This window comes from Pristis pectinata, chromosome 3, assembly GCF_009764475.1.
Source record: "Pristis pectinata isolate sPriPec2 chromosome 3, sPriPec2.1.pri, whole genome shotgun sequence".
NCBI lineage: Eukaryota > Metazoa > Chordata > Chondrichthyes > Rhinopristiformes > Pristidae > Pristis > Pristis pectinata.
The window spans coordinates 119450332-119472270 of NC_067407.1; the positions used below are offsets into that span (position 1 = coordinate 119450332).

The 21939-nt window shown below is 43.3% G+C and overlaps 1 protein-coding gene across 2 annotated transcripts in view; it reads right to left on the reverse strand.

The window, feature by feature from the left end:
• The window catches only part of LOC127568517 (4F2 cell-surface antigen heavy chain-like), a 59400-nt gene that overhangs the window by 27913 nt on the left and 9548 nt on the right, over positions 1-21939 (reverse strand). The window contains exons 1-4 of one of the 2 annotated variants that reach the window (XM_052012371.1): positions 8491-8556; positions 7916-8089; positions 7728-7831; positions 7548-7628 (exon numbers count right to left, since the gene is read on the reverse strand). In XM_052012371.1, the coding sequence (XP_051868331.1) occupies positions 7548-7628; positions 7728-7831; positions 7916-8089; positions 8491-8530 (399 nt within the window). In that variant the 5' untranslated portion in view covers positions 8531-8556. Of the gene's footprint in view, positions 1-7547; positions 7629-7727; positions 7832-7915; positions 8090-8490; positions 8557-21939 lie in introns of those variants that run through there. The other variant, XM_052012370.1, reaches the window with a different exon arrangement.

The window sequence follows — 21939 nt, forward strand, 5'->3', positions numbered from 1 at the left end:
AAAAATCATTTTTGCATTTTCTTCTTACTTGTATTTCTTATACAAGGTGGTTTCCTAATAAATCAAGTGCATTGAGCATGAGCAATTCATGATGCACTCCATAAAAGACAAATGGGAAACACAAGTTTAATGATTAGCAGAGATGACCTACTACTTTGGTTAAGTTATGATTGTGATTTTCCAAAATTCTCTGCATTTCGATTGAAACATGTAAGATTCTGAGAGGACTTTATACTGACAGGATATTTCCCCTTATGGGGAATATAGAACTAGGATGCGTAATTTCAAAAGAGGGCCTTGCCCAGTTGGGATGGAGGTAAGAAGGAACTTCTTATTTCAGAAGGTTGTAAATCTTTGTCATTCTTTCCCCAGAGAGCTGTAGAGGCTAAATCATTGAATATATTCAAGACTGAGATACGCAGAATTTTGCTCCAAAGAGGAATCAGCAGTTATGAGGAACAGGCAGAAAACTGAAATGGAATCCCAGATTAAATCAGCCATCATCTTATTCAATGGTGAGGCAGGCCAAAGGGAACTTCTGGAAAACAAGTAATACAACAGATGCTGGTATCCGAAATAAAAAAGCAGAAATACTGGAAGAACTCAGGAAATCAAACAGCATCTGTGGAAAGAGAAACCAGTTAAACATTTTGGGTCAATGACCCTTCCTCAGAACAACTCAGGAAGAGCCATTAACCTGAAACATTTTTGCTGGTGGGAACCACTGGATTATTTCTGCTTCCATTTCTTATATTCTTATATGGGTTATGAGAAGGTTTATAAATCTACAGAAGGAATTTTGGTGAAATGGACCAAGACGTCAGAGTGCTCAGCCAACAAATGAACTGAAGGGAGACATAAATGTCAAAGATGCATTAGGGTTCAAAGGAATTTGAGCTGGAGGAGGGTCACAATCGGGACAGGTCAAAGTCAGAGGGACTTCAAGATAAGGACAAGGATTTTTTAAACTGAAGCATCAAGCAGCATTGAAGCCATTGTGTGCTAGTGAAAACTGGAACCCTAGGTGAGCAGGTCTTGATTTGCAATAGGCTAAGTTCCTATAGACTATAACAAGGAGTATACAGAAGGAAAAGCAGTGTCTTTTGACCTGCAACATTAACTCTATTTCTCTTTTCACAGATGCTGCCTGACCTGGTGAATGCTTCCAGCATTTTTTGTTTCAATTCAGACTTCCAGTATCTGCAGTTTTTTCATTGATTCTCAGCATAGAGAAGTAATAAAGTTTTGAAAACAACAAAGGTACGTTTAAGAATTTAACACAGACAAAAACTGAAATAGTGAAGAGCTCGGAAATATGAAGTGATTGAAAATATGTCTTCTGCAATGAATGCAAATTCCTGCCAAATTAGTAGTGATTAGTAATGCAGAGAGTTGTGGACACAGCCCAGTGCATCACGGACACCAGCCTCCCCTCCTTGGACTCTGTCCTTACCTCTCGTTGTCTTGGCGAAGCAGCCAGCATAATCAAAGACCCCACCCACCCAGGACATTCTCTCTTCTCTCCTCTTCCATCAGGTAGAAGATACAGGAGCCTGTGGGCACGTACCACCAGACTTAAGGACAGCTTCTACCCCACTGTGATGACTATTGAATGGTTCCCTTATACAATGAGACGGACTATGACTTCACGATCTACCTTGTTGTGACCTTGCACCTTATTGCACTGCACTTTCTTTGTAGCTGTGAGACTTTACTCTGTACTGTTATTGTTTTTACCTGTACTACATCAATGCACTCTGTACTAACGCAACGTAACTGCACTGTGTAATGAATTGACCTGTACGATTGGTATGCAAGACAAGTCTTTCACTGTACCTCGGTACAAGTGACAATAATAAACCAATACCAATACCAAATCCAGCAGCTACAATACAAACGCAAGGCTTCTTCCAGTAATTCATAGATTAAGCATTTATTTGGGACATTGGCTATTTTCTGGGAAATTAAGAAACTGCATCAACATCATGATAGGAACCTGCTGTCGATTCAACCTAATTTTAACATCCTGTTTGAGCCAGCCTCTGACCAAGACTTTGTTCATCTCCACTGCATTGCACAAACCTCTTTAACATCTTAAGGTCTTTGTTCAATTTGGCTACAAGCATTGTGCAATTCTGGAAGTTTTCTGGAGAAGGCTCAGGAGGAGGGAGAGTTTGTTTTTGGCCACAAGCATGGTGCGGTGCAGTTGCTAGGACTGGAGGACGTTCAGAGAGCAGACAGCAGTTGTGCAGTGAGGATCAGAGATTGATTGGTGCTTGGGGAGTAGTTGCTGGGACCCGGAGCAAGATGGAAAAGAGTCAACTGGCAGCCAGGAAGCAATTGCTGGGATCACAAACAGGTAACTGCTCTGAAGAGGGCAAAAGGCAGGCAGCTGGAATGGAGAGTGAGGGTTACCCTCACCCTGGTAGAGATAAGTGGTTGGCAACTAGAGAATGGTGGACAGAATGCAAAGTGTGGGATGTCACAGAGAGGAGGTATGCTAAGGGGTGTGGGAGGGGTTGAAGGAAAAGTTTAGGGGAGAGAGTATTGCTTGAAGAGGAGACCAACAGAACAAATTAGGAGAGGGGACCAAGGAAGAGGCAAGATCAAATGTGTACCTCTGTGTGCTTAGTGTGTAAGTTGGTAAGATCTTCACTTTTTGGGGGGACAGTTCAATCATTCTGATCACTCTTTGAAATACTCAACTCTGATGCCACAATGTCTGCCAGATTTTATGCCAATTCCCATGTCTGTTACTTCTAGCAAAAGGTAATCAGAATTAAAACCAGTCCTTGAAATGCTGGTTCCTAGTGAGAATCTCTGACAGACTCATAAAGCACAGAAAGAGCCCTTCAGTCCATGTCTATGCCAACCATCAAGTACCTATCTACTGTTAGGGATTAGGTTACTACTGGTGAATGTTCCTTTAAGATAGAGCATAGTGGTGTATGTGTGTGTGGCGTGGTTACGACAACAGAAGATAAAGGACGTAATGACGTTTTGGAGCAGTCAGTCGGAGTCAGAGGGGAGAGGGGAGAGGGAGAAGCCTGCTAGTCTCTATCGATGGATGAAAAACAATAACTGTGCCTGTCACTATAATCCACGTATGGATTTTTGGAATAATCCGGTGGAGTCCACTTTGTCGTCAACCTGTAGCAGGAAACAGGTATTTGTGTGGACGGCCACATCTTGGATACCTTTTGGGGTAACAGATACTTCGGGACAAAGCAGTGGAGTTCACTTTGTTGTTGACCTGTAGAAGGAAACAGGTATTTGTGTGGATGGCCACGATTCGAGTGCCTTTCGGGGTGAGGAAGATGCGGTGGAGCAGTCACTGCTGAGTAGACACTGAGGTGTCGTATGGGTTCCATACGTGGAACATTTGGATTTCGTAATTACTCTCTATTTCCTCTCTATATCTTGTCTTCAGCCAATGGTGGTTGTTGAAGAAGCCTTTGCTCATGTTTCACCTTAGGGCTTGCTGAACTGAACTTTGAGAACTGTTCCTGGACTTGGAGTTTGGGAATTTGCCACACACACACTTTGAGTTTAGTTTTTGGGGTTAATGTTTAAGATTCTAATATTCTAACATTTCTACTTTTATTTTTCTTATCTTAAGTAGTTATTAATAAAGTAGTTTTAAACACTTATTCATGACTTGGAGTGTTTCTTTTGTTGCTGGGACGTAACACTACACTAATCCTATTTATACTGCCATAGAGTCATTCAGCACGGAAACAGGACCTTTGGCTCAACTCACCCATGCCAACCAAAGTGCCCACCTAAGCTAGTCCCATATCCCTCTAAACCTTTACTACCCATGTACTTATCCAAATGTCTTTTTAAATGTTATTATTGTACCTGCCTCAACTACTTTCTCTGGCAACTTGTTCCATATATGCACCACCCTCTAAATGAAGTAGCTTCAAGTACCTTTCAAATCTTTCCCCTCTCACCTTAAACCTATGCCCTCTAGTTTTTGGGTCCCTTTCCCTGGGAAAAAGATGGTGCATTCACCCTATCTATTCCCCTCATGACTTTATACACCTCTAGATCATCCCTCAGTTTCATATGCTCCAAGGAATGAAGTCCTAGTCTGCCCAACCTCTCCTCATAACTCAGGCACTTGAGTCCTGGCAAAATTCTCGTAAATCTTCTTTGCACACTTTCCAGCTTAATGATGTCACTCCTGTAGCCAGGTGACAAAACTGTACACAATACTCCAAGTGTGGCCTCACCAATGTCTTGTGCAACTGCAGCATAATGTCTGAACTCTTATACTCAATGCTTTGACTAACAGCGTGCCATATGCCTTCTTCACCACCCTCTCTATGTGTGACACCACTTCCGCAAACTATGTACTTGTACTCCTAGGTCCCTCTCTTCCATAACATTTCCCATGGCCTGACCATTCACAATGCAAGTCCCACCCTGGTTCGACTTCCCAAATGCAACACCTTGCACTTATCTGAAAGCCCATTCACCTAGCTGATTAAGATCCCCCTGTAACTAATGATAACTTTCTACATTATCATACCACCTGTTTTAGTACCATCTGCAAACTTGTATATTCTCATCCAAATCACTTAGATAAATAATGAACAACAAAGGTCCCAGCACCAATCCCTGTGGCACACCACTAGTCACACACCTCCAATCCAAGAAACAACCTTCCACCATCACCTTCTGCTTCCTACCATCAAGTCAATTATGAATCCAGTGAGCTAGCTCTCCCTGGATTCCATGTGAGCTAAACTTTCAGACAAGCCCACCATGCAGGACTTTGTCAAAGGTCTTGCTAAAGTCCATATAGACAATGTCCACCACCCTGCCCTCTTCTATCCTCTTGATTACCTCTTTGAAAAACACTAATGGATTTGTCAAACACTATTTCCCATGCACAAAGCCATGCTGACTATCCCTAATCTGACCTTGTCTATCCAAATGCTGGTGGACCCTGTCCCTCAGAATCCCTCCAGTAACTTACCCACCACTGATGTCAGGCTCACTGGCCTGTAATTCCCTGGCTTGTCTTTGTTGTACAACATTTGCCACCCTCCAGTCTTCCAGAACTTCACCTGTGGATAAAGACGAAGCAAGTACCTCTGCAAGGGCCTTCTCAATTTCTTCCCTAGCTTCCCACAAGGTCGGAAGATGCACTTGGTCAAGCCCTGGGGAGTTAATGTGATTTAAGGCTGTTGACACCTCCTCCTTGGTAATTTGTATATGGTCCAAGGCATAACAACTCATTTGCCTCAATTCCTTAGCATCTATGATCTTCCCCAAAGTAAAAGCTGTTGAAAAATACTCATTAAAAATCTTGCCTATCTCCTGTTGCTCCAAACAAAGACGGCTATGCTGATCTTTAAGGGGACCTATTCTTTCCCTAGCTTACGTCAGTGGTGGGCAAACTATTAGAGAGGATTCTTAGGGACAGGACTTACAATCATTTGGAGAAGCATAATCTTACTAGGGATAGTCAGCATGGCTTTGTGAGGGGCAGGTCGTGCCTCACGAGCCTAATTGAGTTTTGCGAGGAGGTGATAAAACAAAAAGATGAAGGTAGAGCAGTGGATGTGGTGTATATAGACTTTAGTAAATCGCTTCACAAGGTTCTCCATGGTAGGCTCATCCAGAAACTCATGAGGCATGGGATGCATGGAGACTTGGCTGTGTGGATTCAGAATTGGCTTGCCCACAGAAGGCAGAGGGTTGTAGAAGATGGGGCATATTCTGCCTGGAGGTTAGTGACTAGTGGTGTTCTTCAGGGATCTGTTCTGGGACCCCTACTCTTTGTGATTTTTATAAATGACCTGGATGAGGAAATGGAGGGATAGGTTAGTAAGTTTGCAGATGACATGAAGGTTGCAGGGGTTGTGGATAGTGTAGAATGTTGTCATAGGTTACAACAGGATATAGACAGGATGTAGAGTTGGGCAGAGAAGTGGCGGATGGAGTTCAATCTGGAAAAATGTGAAGTGATACACTTTGGAAGAATGAACATGAAGGCAAAATACAAGGTTAGTGGCAGGATTCTGAGCAGTGTGCAGGAACAGAGGGATCTTGGGGTCCAAGTACGTAGATTGCTCAAGATTGCTGCACAAGTTGATTGGGTGGTTAAGAAGGCATATGGAGTGCTGGCCTTCATTAGTTGGGGGATTGAGTTCAAGAGTCATGAGATAATACTGCAGCCCTATTAAACTCTGGTTAGACCACACTTGGAGTATTGTCTTCAGTTCTGGCCACCTTACTACAGGAAGGATGTGGAAGCTTTAGGGAGGATGCAGAGGAGATTTACCAGGATGCTGCCTGGATTAGAGAACGTCTTATGAGGAAAGGTTGAGCAAGCTAGGGCTTTTTTCTTTGGAGCCACGCAGGATGAGAGGTGACTTGATAACGGTGTATAAGATTATGAGGGGCATAGATAGAGTGGACAGCCAGCACCTTTTCCCCAAGGTGGCAATAGTCAGTACCAGAGGACATCTGTTTAAAGGTCAGAGGAGGAATGTTCAGGGGAGATGTCAAAGGTAGGTTCTTTATACAGAGAGTGGTGGGTGCCTGGAACACACTGCCTGGGGCAGTTGTAGAGGCTGATACAATAGGGACCTTAAAAGGTTCATAGATAGGCACATGGAAGTAAGAAAAATGGAGGGAAATGGGCTGAGCATGAGGGAAGGGTTAGAGTGATCATAGAGGAGGTGTTCATATAGCTTGGCACAACATCGTGGGCCAAAGGGCCTGTATCATGCTGGACTATTCTATGTTCTAAACCAGTGATCTTTCCTCTCTCTGTCATACTCATGTCTACTTAACTTGCTCTCATTGACGGCAGTATTTTCCCCCAATTTCTCATCTGCCTCATTACTGCTCAGGGTCCCACCCCCGCCAATCTAGTTTAAACCATCCCAAGTAGCATGAGCAAATCTCCCTCCCAAGACATTGATCACCCTCCAGTTCAGGTGCAATCTGTGCCTCTTGTACAGATCAGTTCTGCCCCAGAAGAGATCCCAATGATCCAAAAACCTAAATCCCCGCCCCGTGCCACACCTCCTCAGCTACACATTCATCTGGCCTATCTTTCCATTTCTGCCCTCACTAGCACACGGCATTGTGGCAGAGATCACTACCCTTGAGGTCCTGCTTTTTAATCTCTTTTCTAACTCCCTATATTCTCACCACAGTATTTAACATTTAGAGTACCTCAGTCCACCATCTTCTCAGGCAGCCTCCCTTGCTCAGAAAACAAGCTCAGCCTATCCAGCCTCTCCTGTCTCTAGAGCTCCTGCCAGTTTCTTGTGCACATTTTGAAAATATTAATATTGGGGACTCGCAACAATGATGCACACAACATCTTGCAAGTTCTGCATGTAACAAAATTCCTCCTTGAATCTTTGGCAGAAAAATGACAGGAGTCCCTGAGCAGCATGACTTTCAGTGTACTTTAGAACTTCTGGGTCGATACAACAAATTAAATATTCTGATTTTAAAACTTCAAAAGGAAAAAATGTAATTCAAGTTAAACTTAATTATTACAAAATAACTCTTACAAATGTTTTCTTCAAACTGACTGTACTCATTTTGATGAAGATTCCATCCACACCCTCTCTGAACCAGAAACGAAATTCTGTCTAGAAAAATTCCAAGAGTAATTTGGAGAAAATGTATTGTTGTACTAAATTTAGTTGATAATAAAAATTAAACTTAAAAGAATATTCTTTTTTTCTTACCATTAATTGCTGCAGAATGCCCTCATTATCACGATCAATGCTGGCCGAAATATTACTTTCAAGTAGAGCAGAAAATAGAGTAAGATCAAGGATAACCTTCATACCTTCAAGGCAACAATGAAAAAACTCAGTAAAGGCACGACAGAAATATGACATCAGTATAGAGTGTACACAAGATAAAGGCATACCATATTTTGCAGCTGCTTTCAACAAAGGTTTCAGGTCTTCGGTATCACCAAAGACGTCTTCACGTAATCTTGAAACATTTAGTGTGTGAGCAGTTTGATTTAGATTATCATAAGGTACAATGATAATAGCAACTACGTGCAGCTGAGCGATGTACTGTAACTGCCGCTGAATTCCTGGAAGGCAAATAATAATACTGATATTTTTTGTAATTGGCTCAAAAATTGCATGGGCAAAGAATTTATGAAAATTTTCAAATATTTTAAACTGTCTTAAAATCAGGTCAAATAACTGGAGAATAGTCTGATTCAATGGCAACTCTCAAACACTTGAAAATATTAAGGTACCACCTCATCTGAAAGCGCTATTAAAATTAAGTTACAAAGAGTCAATCACAAAATAAAGTTTTAATAGCAATACAACTTGCATTTCAACTTAGTGCCCTGCTATGAGTTTATAATAATCATATAGAAAAGAATATTGATGTTTCTCAGTTAATTGTAGGAAGACTTAAATGAAGTGCAAAAACTTCAAAAACTCATGTGGAAAAGCGACCTGTTACAAAGACATAGCTTACTTGCTTGCTCCAGTTTTCCACTATTCAGAAAATCAGCCATATCTATTCCATCTGTTATAGGTGACAATCTTAGAGACTTAGACGGTGTTTCCTTCTGGTAAGCTGCTGCATAATATTCAATTTGTGTAGTCAGAGTAGTCAGTAGTGTTCATTACTTTTCTGTTGTGCACTGTAGTGTTAGTGAGACTGAGTGACGTTGTTGGTGTGCCTTAATAATACTGCTTACTTACCGTGCATTTACGCTGTTAAGCGAAAAGTGCGCAAGCGATTAAATTTTAGATTAGTTTTGATAATTTTGTTTATCAGTAATAGTAATTAAACTGTCCAGCATGTATTGCTGAGTATGGAGAAATTTCTGAAGAAAAAAGCTGACCAGAAACCGGAAGATTCTGATGATGAAGAGGATAAGGGCGACCAAAAGAGAAAACAATGCAAGTACAATCCAGAATACATTTCATATGGCTTCATCGCAGTGGGGACAAATGCGGACCAACCTCTCTGTGTTGTGTATTTGCAAACACTGTCCAACGATGCAATGAAACCAGCGAAATTGAAGCGCCATTTAACAATAGTGCATCCAGATATTGCCAGTAAGCTGAAGGAATATTTTGAGCGGCAAAAGGAGCTGTACCTCAAGCAGAAAGGCAAAATGACAGCCTGCGCCACTGTAAATGAGAAGGCTCCGCGCATCATATTTGGTAGCATTACGAATAACACGTTTCAGAAAGCCTCACACAATTGGAGAAGAGCTTATACTGCCTGTGGCAGTAGACATGTGAAAAGTTATACTGGGAAAAGAATCCAGTCAAAAACTGAAAGCCATTCCACTGTCTGATAACACAGTAAGCAGAAGAATTGGCGATACGGCGGAAGATATACAGAGCCAGCTGATAGCACGTCTTCAGCAAGTCAGATTTGTGATTCAGCTCAATGAAAGCACTGATGTTGCCAGTGTTGCGCAGTTGTTGGTTTATGTTCGATATTGCTGGGAAGGAGAGGCTTTGGAAGACTTTTTGTTTTGCAAGTCGCTCCCAGGGCATACAACCGGTGAAAAACTTTTCCATGTGCTTGACACTTTTTTTTTGTACAATCAGCATTGGAGTGGTCACAGCGTATTGGAGTATGCACAAATGGTGCTGCCACAATGACGGGATGGAAGTCGGGTCTAGTCGCACGAGTGAAAGAAGTAGCTCCACATGTAGCAGCAACCCATTGCATGATTCACCATGAGGCTTTGGCTGCAAAGGATATGGATGAAAATCTTGCAGATGTGTTTTCCACGTGCATTAAAATAGTTAACTTCATCAAAGCCAGGCCGCTCAATCATCGTTTGTTTGAAAACATATGCCGTGAAATGGAAGCCGAGCATAAGCATTTGTTGCTACATATAGAAGTCAGACTGTCACGAGGCCACGTTGTGCAGCGTGTATATGAATTGCGAGATGAACTGCTCATTTTTCTAAATGAGCATAATGGATCATTGGCACAGTTCTTGACAGATGAGACCTGAGTTGCCAGATTAGCTTATCTTGCAGGTATTTTCAACATTTTGAACAGCTTAAATCTATCATTGCAAGGACCTGGCTCAAATGTTCTGAAAACGCATGACAAAATCAATGCCTTCCAGAAAAAACTCCGTATCTGAAAGGGAAGATGTGAGCAAGGCGTCTATGATATGTTTCCATTGCTGGCTGACTTTCTGACAGTGAACGAGGCTAAGGCAGAGGCCATTGCGAGCACCGTTTTGAACCATATTCAACAGCTGTCACATTATTTCCATGAGTATTTCGGCGACGACGACACGAACATGTTTGATTGGATTCGAAATCCGTTTGAATGCACGCTTACTGATTTAACTGGACGTGAACAAGAAGAATTGGCTGAACTGTCATCTGACAGGACTTTGTGCTTGCAGTTCAACCGAATGTCACTGTTGTCATTCTGGATAACATGTTCCCAGGAGTATCCACTGCTGTCCGGCAAAGCCGTCAATGTTCTGTTACCATTTGCAACCACTTACTTGTGCGAAATAGCATTTTCTGCAGTCACAGCCATGAAAACCAAATACAGATCAAGACTGAATATTGAGGATGACATACGCGTATGTTTGTTGCACATACCATCACGTTTGGACAAACTCTGCAGTGCAAAACAGGCACAACCTTCACATTGAACTGAACACTGAAAGACACCACTGGTAATTATTGGTGATTGAAATAGTCACTATTTCAATAGGGCCTATGTGCAGTAATTTAAGTGTTGTATGCATGAATTATTGATTGTTTGATTTTGTGGGCTTTGGGGGTCCGCCATCTAACAAGGACATGTTCTGGGGGGGGGGGGGGGGGCCACAGCATGAAAAAGGTTGAAAACCACTGTCTTAAACATTATATCATGTCTGCTTCCACCACTTCCCCTTGCAGTGCATTCCAGGCACCTACCAGTCTCTCTGTAAATAAACTTTCCATGTAAATCTTTAAACATTACCCCATATGACCTTATAGCTATGACCTCCAGTATATGAGATTTCCTCCCTTAGAAAAAGACCATAACTATGTCTCTCATAATTTTATATACTTCTATCAGGTCACCCTCAGTCTCCAACACTCCAGAATAAACAATCCAAGCTTGTCCAACCTCTCCTTACAGTAATACTCTCCAATCCAGGCAACAACCTTGCGAACCTCTTCTGCACCCTTTCCAAAGCTTCCACGTCCTTCCTGGAATGCGGCAACCAGAACTGCATACAATGACCCATATTTGACCTAAGCCAAGTTTTATACAGCTGCAACATGACTTTTCGACTTTTATACTCAATATCTCGACCTATGGAAGCAAGCATGCCGTACGCCTTCTTTACCACCCTAAATACCTGCATTGCCACTTTCAGGTAGTTAATGGGCTTGCACCCAATCAATGCTCCTTAGGGTCCTACCAATTACTGTACATTTAGCTCTTACATTTGACCTCCCAAAGTCAACACCTCACACTTAAGAGTCATAGAGCAATAAAGCAGATACAGGCCCTTCCGCCCAACGAGTCCATGCCAACCACAGTGCCCACCCAGCAAGTCCCAATTTCCTGCGTTTGGCCCAGATTGTCCAGATTAAATTCCATCTGCCATTTCTCTGCCCACATTTCTAACTGTTCTATATCCTCCTGAATCCTTTGACAACCTTCTTCATTGTCCACAACTCCCCAACTTTTGTGTCGTCTGCAAACATACCAATCAGCCCATCTACATTTTCAATTGAGAGATATATATATATCCAGCACCGATCTTTGTGCAACAGACCTCCAGTCAGAATGACACCCCTCCCCCACTACCCTCCATTTCTTTGGCCAAGCCAGTTTTGAATCCGATCTACCAAGTCTCCATGGATCCCGTATGCCTTAATCTTCTGGATCAGCCTGCCTTAAGGGGCCTTGTCAAAACTTTACTGACATCCATGTATACAATATCCTCTGCCCAACCCTCAATCATCTTCATTACATCCTTACTTTTGTTATCTCCTCAAAAAACTCAATCAAGTTTGTAAGACATGAACTTCCCTGAAGATAGCCATGCTGACTATCCCTGATAAATCTATGCTTTTCCAGATGTGACTAGATCCTATCTCTAAGAATCTTCTCCAAAAACTTCTCTACCACAGATGTAAGGCTTTCCGGCCTATAATTTTCTGGTTTGTTTCCATTGCCCTTCTTAAACAAAGGAACAACACTGGTTATTCTCCAGTCCTCTGGGACCTTGCCTGTGGCTAAAAAGGATACTAAGATCTCTATCAAGGCCCCAGCAATTTCCTCTCTTGACAACGTGGAATAGATCTCATCTGGCACTGGAGAATTATCCACTTTAATGCTCCTCAAGGTACCCAATAGCACCTTCTTCTTGATATCAACATGCTTGGAATATCAATATACTCCTCCCTGATCCCACTACTCTCCACGTCCTTTTCCTTGTTGAATACCGGTGCAAAGTACTTGTTTAGTACCTCACCTATTTCCTCTGGCTCCAGGCTAAATTCCATCTTTTATCCTTGCGTGGCCCTCAAGGATATTTGCCAAGGACATTTCATGGCCCCTTTTAGCCCTCCTGATTTCCTATTTAAGTTTTCTCCTTCTTCCTTTATATTCTTCAAAGGTCTCTCAGACTTCAGCTTTCTAAACCTCACATATGCTTCCTTTTTATTTTTGACTAAGTTTGCAACATCTCTCATCATCCAAAGTTCCTGAACCTCGCCATCCTTATCCTTCTTCCTCACAGGAACATGTTGGTGCTGAATTCTGACCAGTTGGCCTTTAAACGACTCCCACGTCAGATGTGGTCTTACCAAATAATAGCTGCTCCCAATTTACTCTACCCAGCTCCTGATGAATACTATTGTAATGAACTTTTCCCCAATTTAGCACTTTCCCCGAAGTCCTGTCTTGTCCTTATCCATAACCATCTGAGTTATTATCACTGTTCCCAAAATGTTCTCCAACTGAAACTCCAATCACCTGGCCAGGCTTATTTCCCAATGCAAGATCTAGAATAGCCTCATGCCTGGTTGAATTATCTACACACTGTGTCAAGAAATATGCCCAGAAGCATCTAACAAATTCTGTGCCATCTAAGCCTCTGGCACTAAGGGAGCCCCAGTCAATATCTGAGAAATCCAAGTCACTCACTACAACTACCCTGTTGCTTTTATATACCTGTTCATCTCTCTCTGGCTATTGGGAGGTTGTAGTATGACCCCATCTTAGTGATTGTACCATTCTTATTCCTGAGCACTACCATATTGCCTCACTGGATGAGCCTTCCAGAATGTCCTCTCTAAGTGCCGCTGTGACATTCTCCCTGATTAGTAGTGCAACTTCCTCACCTCTTTTACATCTACCACATCTGAAGCATTTGAATGATGGAACATTGAGCTGCCAGTCTTGCCCTTCTCTTAACCAAGTATCTGTAATGGCTACAGCATTGTAGTTCTATGTACTCATCCAGGCTCTAAGATCACATGCCTTATCTATAATACTCCTTTCACTGAAATAAAAACACTTCAACACTTAAGCTCCATCAAGCTCATTAAGCTGTCCCTGCCTGTCCTTCTTTTCAGACATACTTGACCTAACCTCTACCTTCCCCTCAATCACTCCACTTGCTGACATACTATTCTAGTTCCCATCTCCCTGCCATGCTAGTTTAAACTCTCCTGAGTGGCATGAGCAAACCTTCCTGTGAGGATATTAGTGTCTCTCCAGTTCAGGTGCAACTATCCTTCTTGTACATGTCCTTCCCTGGAACAGAACCCAATGATCCATGTACCTGAAGCCCTCCTCTCTGCATCAGCTCCTTAGCCACACAGGCTGTTGGTGATGTTCACTCCCAGGAACTTGAGGCTCCCAACCCTCTCAACCTATACAGTTGTACAATAACGTCCCTGCTCTTATATTCTATGCCCTTGTTAATGAAGGCAAGAACACCTTCTTCACCACCCTAACCACCCTAGTGCCATTTTCATGGAATCTTCATTTGATCCCTCTATACCCCCAATGGCCTTACCATTCATTATGTAGATCCTACGCATATCAGTCACCCCCAAAATGCATCACTTCACATTTATCAGGATTAAATTCCATCTGCCATTGCTCCCCCTATCTTATCAAATGATCATTATCATCCTGTAGACTATGACAATCCTCCTCACCATCAACAGCACCACAAATTTTCGTGTCTTCTGCAAACTTCCTAGTTGTACCTCCTACATTGATACCCAAATCATTAATGTACATAACGAACAGGACCCCGACACCAATTCCTATGCTAAACCACAGGTAACAGGCTTCTGATCACAAAAACAACCCTTCACCGTCACCCTCTGCCTCTTATTACCGAACAATTTTAGATTCAACTTGCCCTGGATCCCATGGGCTCGAAACTTTCAGAACAGTCTCATATGCTGGATCTTCTTGAAGGTCTTACTTAAGTCCACATAGACGATGACAACCTCAGCAGTATATTCTGTTACTGTTTTAAAAAATTCAATCTGTAAAGGTCTGTCAAACCAGTTTGATTAATCCTGTGGCTCAGATTTTTTCCAATAATTTCCCTACCACTGACCTTAGACTCAGTGGCCTATAATTGCCTAGTTTATCCCTGCTATCCTGCTTGAATAAGGGAAACATATTTGCTGTCCTCCATTGATCTGATACCTCAGCTGTGTTGAACAAAGGTTTAAAAGTCCATCAGTGCCCCAGCAGTCTCTTTCTTTGCCTCTCATTACAATTTATAATATATAATACATAATAGTAAGAATACATCTCATCAGACCTTGGGGATTTATCCACCCTTAAGCCAGCTATCTAATCTAAGTTCTCCTTTTATTAATGATAACATGTTCAAGAATTTTGTTGCCTCCCTTCCTGAATTCTCCAACTAAAATGTCCTCCTTAGCGAATACAGATGAGAAGTATTCATTCCTTCTGACCCAATGTTTTCATAATTTTATTCCTCCCCAAATTCATTCATTTCATTTCCATATTCTAGTCAATGCAGAATATGCAAAACACAGAGCACAACACTCAGTATTCCTTCACACTCCACACACATCCCAGCTGCACCCCGCCCCCCTCCACGCACCCACCAAATAACACTCTCACTGGCTCCAGAGGGCAGGCAAAGCTGAGGAAAATGGCTCCAGAGGGCAGGCAAAGCTGAGGAAAATCAAGAGGGTCTATAGATATATTAAGAGTAAAAGGGTGGCTAGGGAGAGAGAAGGTCCCCTTAGAGATCAGCAGGGGTGCCTATGTCTCAAGCCGCAGGAGGTGGGTAGGATTTTTAATTAATATTTCTCCTCGGTGTTTACAGAGGAGAAAATCATGGTTGCTCAAGAGATAAAGGAAACTAGTGGAGATGTTTTGGAGAACATACATACATATAACTACAGGCTGGTCAGCCTGACATCAGTGGTAGGGAAGTTACTGGAAGGTATACTGAGAGGCAGGATTTACCAGCATTTGGATAGACATGAGTCTGATTAGGAGGAATCAGCATGACTTTGTGTATGGGAAGTTGTGTTTGACAAATCTTGGAGTTTTTTTTTTGAAGAGGTAACCAAAAGGGTAGATGAAGGTAGGGCAATGGATGTTGTCTATGTAGACTTTAGAAGGGCTTTCGACAAGGTCCCACATGGCAGGCTGGTCTGGGAGAGCGGGTGAGGTGGATTCAAAATTCGCTCAGAGGTAGGAAGCAGAGGGTGGTGGTTAAAGATTGTTTCTTAGAATGGAGGCTTGGTGAGTAGTGGCATGCTGTTGGGATCAACGTTGGAACCCTTGTTATTCATTATTTATATAAATGATTTGGATGCGAATGCACAGATTTGCAGATGGTAACAGTCTTTTCCCCAAGGTACTGGAGTCCAAAACTAGGGGGGCATAGGTTTAGGGTGAGAGGGGCAAGAGTTAAAAGGGATCTGAAGGCAACTTTTCCCACACAAAGGGTGGTGAGCATATGAAATGAGCTGCCAGAGAAAGTGGTTGAGGCAGGTACAATAGTAACATTTAAGAAGCACTTGGACAGGTACACGTGGATGGGGCTTGGAGGGATACGGGCCGAATGCAGGAAATTGGTACTAACTGAGTGGACGTGGATGGCATGGACTGGTTGGGACAAAGAGCCTATATCTGTGTTGTATTGCTCTATGACTCTATAATCTCAAGTCTTTTAGATCTTCAAATGTCCTCCTTGAATGCATTTTACATATTTCTTGCAAATATTCATGGAAATCAGTCCCCTTCATACCTCAGCACTTAAAAATCATATCTGCTGAGTGAGATAAAAGGTTTGGAAGTACTCATATTCCTCTGTTAAAGTCCAGATAGTCCTAAAACATACATGTCAATAGCACATTCCTATTAACTTCCCATAAGCAGTATTTTCACAAGCATTACCAGTTATTTCTAGATTCTTCCCTTTCTCTTACAATAGTCCTCCCCAATCCCAACATTTTACCTACTTTCAGTTACATACCCTTTAAACTTACCTGGTGCCTTATCTTCACGAGAGTAATTACACAAAACATTGTACTTTTCTGGCAAAGTCTGTCATGTCAATTCTAACTTTTTTGGTACATTGTCAATGACATTGGTGCTGCTTCCTGCACTCATATAAAACTCATTTTGGAATTGGTTTATTATTGTCAACTTGTACTGAGATATAGTGGAAAAACTTGCTTTGCATACTGTTCATACAGATCAATACACAGTGCAGAATAAAATGTCACAGCTACAGAGAACGTGCAGTGCAGGTAGACAATAAAATGCAAGGTGATAACGAGGTAGACTGTGAGATCCAGAGTCCATCTTATCGTACTAGGGAACCGTTCAATAGTCTTATAACAGTGGGGTAGAAGCTGTCTTTGAGCCTGTTGGTATGTGCTTTAAGGCATTTGTATCCTTTTTGTATCATTTTTGTTGCCAATTTCCATGATGTCCTCAATTTCATGATGTCCTCCCTATATTCCCTCTTCAGGACCTCATCTCTTTTCCTACCTATGTCATTGGTACCAATATGTACCACAGCCTCTGGCTGTTCACCCTCCCCCTTCAGAATGCTGTGGACCCGATCCGAGACGTCCCTGACCCTGGCACCGGGGAGGCAACATACCATCCAGGAGTCTCTTTCATGTCCACAGAATTGCGTGTCTGCCCCCCTCTTACTATGGAATCCCCTTTCACTACCGCCCTCTTCTCCCCCATTCCATTCTGCACCACATAACCTGGCTCAGTGCCAGAGACCTGGTCACTGCAGCTTTCCCTCTAGTAGGTCGTTCCCCCCCAACAGTATCCAAAGCGGTATACCTGTTATTGAGGGGAATGGCCTATTCTCAGTCCTTCTTCTGACAGTCACCCAGCTACAGTACCTGCCTCCTGCAGCTTTGGAGTGACTACCTCCCTGTAGTTCTTACCTATGTACTCCTCGTTATCCCGTAGGAGCTGGAGGTCATCCAGCTGATAGGTGGAGGCAACAAAGGGCTGAAAATGATGCAATCTGATGGGAGAGAAAGGTGGAGCATTGAATCAAGTGAGGGAGGTGGGGAGGGCAGATGGAGTGGGGGAAGGAGGGGAAAAAAAGGGTGGTGAGGGCTGGGGTAAGTGTAGTAAAAGCTATGTGGATCCTTCCTACACTCAAGACAAGAGCAACAAGTTAAGTTGTTTATTTTCCCTTAATTCCACTGGATTTTTTAAAGAATGTATTAAAGGGGCAGTAATAGTAGTCAGTTGCCACACAAGTTGATAGGTTGGTTAAGAAGGTGTATAGTGTGTTGGCCTTCTTAGTCAGGGGATTGAGTTCAAGAGCCACGAGATAATATTGCAGCTCTATAAAACTCTGGTTAGACCATACTTGGAGTATCATGTTCAGTTCTGGTCACCTTATTATAGGAAGGATGTGGAAGCTTTAGAGAGGGTGCAGAGAAGATTTACCAGGATGCTGCCTAGATTAGAGAACATGTCTTATGAGGAAAGGTTGAGCGAGCTCGGGCTTTTCTCTTTGGAGTGACACAAGATAAGAGGCAACTTGATAGAGGTGTATAAGATTATGACGGAGTGGAGAGCCAGCACCTTTTCCCCAGGGCGGCAATGGCCAATACCAGAGGACATCAGTTTAAGGTCAGAGCAGGGAAGTTTAGGGGAGATGTCAGAGGTAGGTTTTTTGTTTACACAGAGTGGTAGATACCCGGAACGCACTGTTGGGGATGGTGGTAGAGGCTGATACATTAGGGAAATTTAAAAGACTCTTAGAAAGGCACATGGATGTAAGAAAAATGGAGGGTTATGGGCTGTGTAGGAGGGGAGGGTTAGATTGATCAGGGAGTAGGTGATTATATAGTTTGGCACAACATACTTGGCTGAAGGACCCATACTGTATAGTACTGTTCTATGTTCTACAGCAGTGGTATGGTCCTCCTGTCAGAGGTGGGAGATCAGAGAGCACTGAAGTGTCCCTGGCGACTATGTCTGCGGGAAGTATGTAAGTGTGTCCAGCTGCAACTCCTCTCAGACCACATGGATTGGATGGAGCGATAGTTGGACACACTGAGGAGCATACAGGAGGTAGAGATTGTTTCCAGGCTGTAGCTTCAGGGAGGTGGTCACACCAAAGGTTCAGCCAGATAGATGGGTGACTGCCAGGAGAGGTAGGCAGGTAGTGCAAACACATAGACCGTTTTGGATACTGTTGGGGGGGGGGGGGGTAGAATGGCCTCTCAGGGGAAAATAGCAGCAGCAGCCAGAACAATGGTACCACCTCTGGCTCTGCTGAACAACAGGGTAGAGCAAAGTCTAAGAAAGCACCAGTGACAGGGGATTCTATAGTCAGAGGTACAGACGGGTTTCTATGGTGAGACTCCAGACTGGTGTGCTGCCTCCCTGGTGCCAGGGTTGAGGATGTCTCTGAACAGGCAAAAGACATTCTGAGAACTATCTGCAAGTAGATCTACGACAGACAAGTGTAAGTCATTCAAAAGAGAATGAAGGCTCAGGGCCAACATGTTCCCATAAGGGTGAATTGTATGGGCAGCTTGTCCAATGAATCCTGGATGTCAAGGGATAGATAAAGGAAAAAATATATAGCAGGTAATGAGAATTCAAAACAAGGGAGACCCTTCAGGAGTATAGAATGTGCATGCAAGTGAATCTATTCAGGAAATGGAATGAACATTTAGAGTGGAAAAAGCTATAGGACCCCACAAAGAGAAAACAAAACGTGAAGCTTAATTTTTAAGTTACTTTGGGAATGTTAAAAAAATAGCAGCAGGATCATGGCATATAACCCCATGAGTACATTCTGTCGCTCATTTAGATGTCAGCTGATCTTGATCGTCAGCAGGTAAAGCGCAGGCAGTTTTAAAAAGGTTAAAAAAAACGGAGATTTCATGGGTTTCGCTTCGGCAAGCGTCAGGACTTCGGAACAGATAAGTTTTCTTTCTTTTTATATATAAGGTTTTTATCATAAGGTTTTGTTTTTAAGGTTTTTTTTAATATAAGTTTTTTTTATATAAGTTCTCATCTGGAATAGTGGGGACAGGACTGCGCAGGTGCACGATGTCACAGGTAAAGCGCGGGTAGTTTTAAAAAGCAAACCGCCATATCCAGCGGGCATCGTCAGAGCGGGCAACGGAGTGAGAGGGAAGCAGAGTGATTAGGCTTTGGCTCAAGGGCTTAGGCGTAAAGGGCGAGGAAAGGTAGGTGACTTGAGTACAAGGAGTATGAATGCAGTTTTCCTGTACTCGGTGTCAGATGTGGGAGTTCCCGGAGTCTCCTTGCCTCTGGAAGGCTACCATCTGCAACTGGTGTGTCGAGCTGCAGCTCCTGAGGGACTGTTGTTAGGGAACTGCAGATGCAGCTCGATGACCTTCATCTGGTCAGGGAGAATGAGGAGGTGACAGACAGGAGTTATAGGCAGGTTGTGGTCACACTTGGGGCCACGGGAGTCAGGCAAGGGTCACAGTCAGGAGGGGGAAGGGTAGAGTCAGGTACTAGAGAGTATTTCTGTGGCGTACCCTCTGACAATAAGCACTCCTGCTTGAGTACTGTTGGGGGAAACAGCCTACCTGGGGGAAGCACACAGTTGCAGTGTCTCTGGCACAGAGTCCGGCCCTGTGGCTCAGAAGGGTAGGGAAGGAGAGAGGAGGGCAGTAGTGATAGGGGACTCTATAGTTAGGTGGCGGAACAGGCGATTCTGTGGACGCAGCAGAGAAACTCGGAAGTAGTTTGCCTCCCAGGTGCCAGGGTCCGGGATATTTCAGATTGCATCCAAGATATCCTGCAGAGGGAGGGAGAACAGCCAGAGGTCGTGGTACATATTGGTACCAACGGACATAGGTAGGGAAAGGGATGAGGGAGTTAAGAAGGAAGTTGAGAAGCAGGACCTCAAAGGTAGTAATTTCAGGATTACTGCCTTGTGCCAAGTGACAGTGGGTATAGGAATAGAATGAGGAGGAGGTTAAATGTGTGGCTGAGGGATTGGAGTGAGGAGTGGGGATTCAGATTTCTGGATCATTGGGGGCCTCTTTTGGGGCAGGTATGACCTGTACAAAGAGGACAGGTTGCACTGAATCCCAGGGGGACCAATATCTTGGTGGGGAGGTTTGCTAAGGTTACTGGGGGGAGTTTAAACTAGATTTGTTGGGGGGTGGATCAGAACTGGAGAAACTAGGGAAGAGGTGTGTCGGCTCTCAAGTTGAGAAAGCTAATAGTAGATACGAGAGGGAGGATAGGCAGATGATAGAGAAGGGACGTGCTCAGGACCGGTTTGAGAGATGTGTCTATTTTAATGCAAGGAGTATAGTGAAAAAGGCAGATGAGCTTAGAGCTTGGATAAATACTTGGAGCTACAAATGTGGGTGGCCATTACAGAGACTTGGATGGCCCAGGGACTGGAATGGTTGCTTCAAGTGCCGCGTTTTAGATGTTTCAGAAAGGACGGGGAGGGAGGCAAAAGAGGTGGGGAGTGCACTGTTGAATCAGAGGTAGTGTCACAGCTGCAGAAAGGTGGACGTCATGGAGGGGACTGTCTACGGAGTCTCTGTGGGTGGAGGTTAGGAACAGGAAAGGGTCAATAACCTTACTGGGTGTTTTTTTTTTATATAGGCTGCCAAATAGTAACAGGGATATTGAGCAGATAGGGAAGCAGATCCTAGAAAGGTGTGATAATAACAGAGTTGTTGTGATGGGAGATCTTAATTGCCCAAACATCGATTGGCATCTCCAGACAGTGAGGAGGTTTGGATGGGGTGGAGTTTGTTAAGTGTGTTCAGGAAGGATTCTTGACACAATATGTATATAGGCCTACAAGAGGAGAGGCTGTGCTTGATTTGGTATTGGAAATGAACCTGGTCAGGTGTCAGTCCGGCTCAGTGGGTGAGCATTTTGGTGATAGTGATCATAGTTCTATCTCCTTTACGATAGCAATGGAGAGAGATAGGAACAGACAGACTAGAAAGCATTTACTTGGAGTAAAGGGAATTATGAGGCTCTCAGACAGGAAATTGGAAGATTAAAATTGGGAACAGATGTTCTCAGGGAAAAAGTACGGAAAGAAATGTGGCAAATATTCAGGGGATATTTGTGTGGAACATGCCTATGCAGAACTCCAATGAAACAGGGGAGTCACAAGAGGATACAGGAACCGTGGTGTACAAAGGCTATAATAAATCTAGTCAAAAGGAAAAGAAAAGCTTACAAAAAGTACAGAGAGCTAGGTAATGTTAGAGATCTGGAAGAGTATAAGGCTAACAGGAAGGAGCTTAAGGAGGAAATTAGGAGAGTCAGGAGGGGACATGAGAAGGCCTTGGCAGGCAGGATTAAGGAAAACCCCAAGGCATTCTACAAGTATGTGAAGAGCAAGAGGATAAGATGCGAAAGAATAGAGCCTATCAAGTGCAGCAGTGGGAAAGTGTGTAT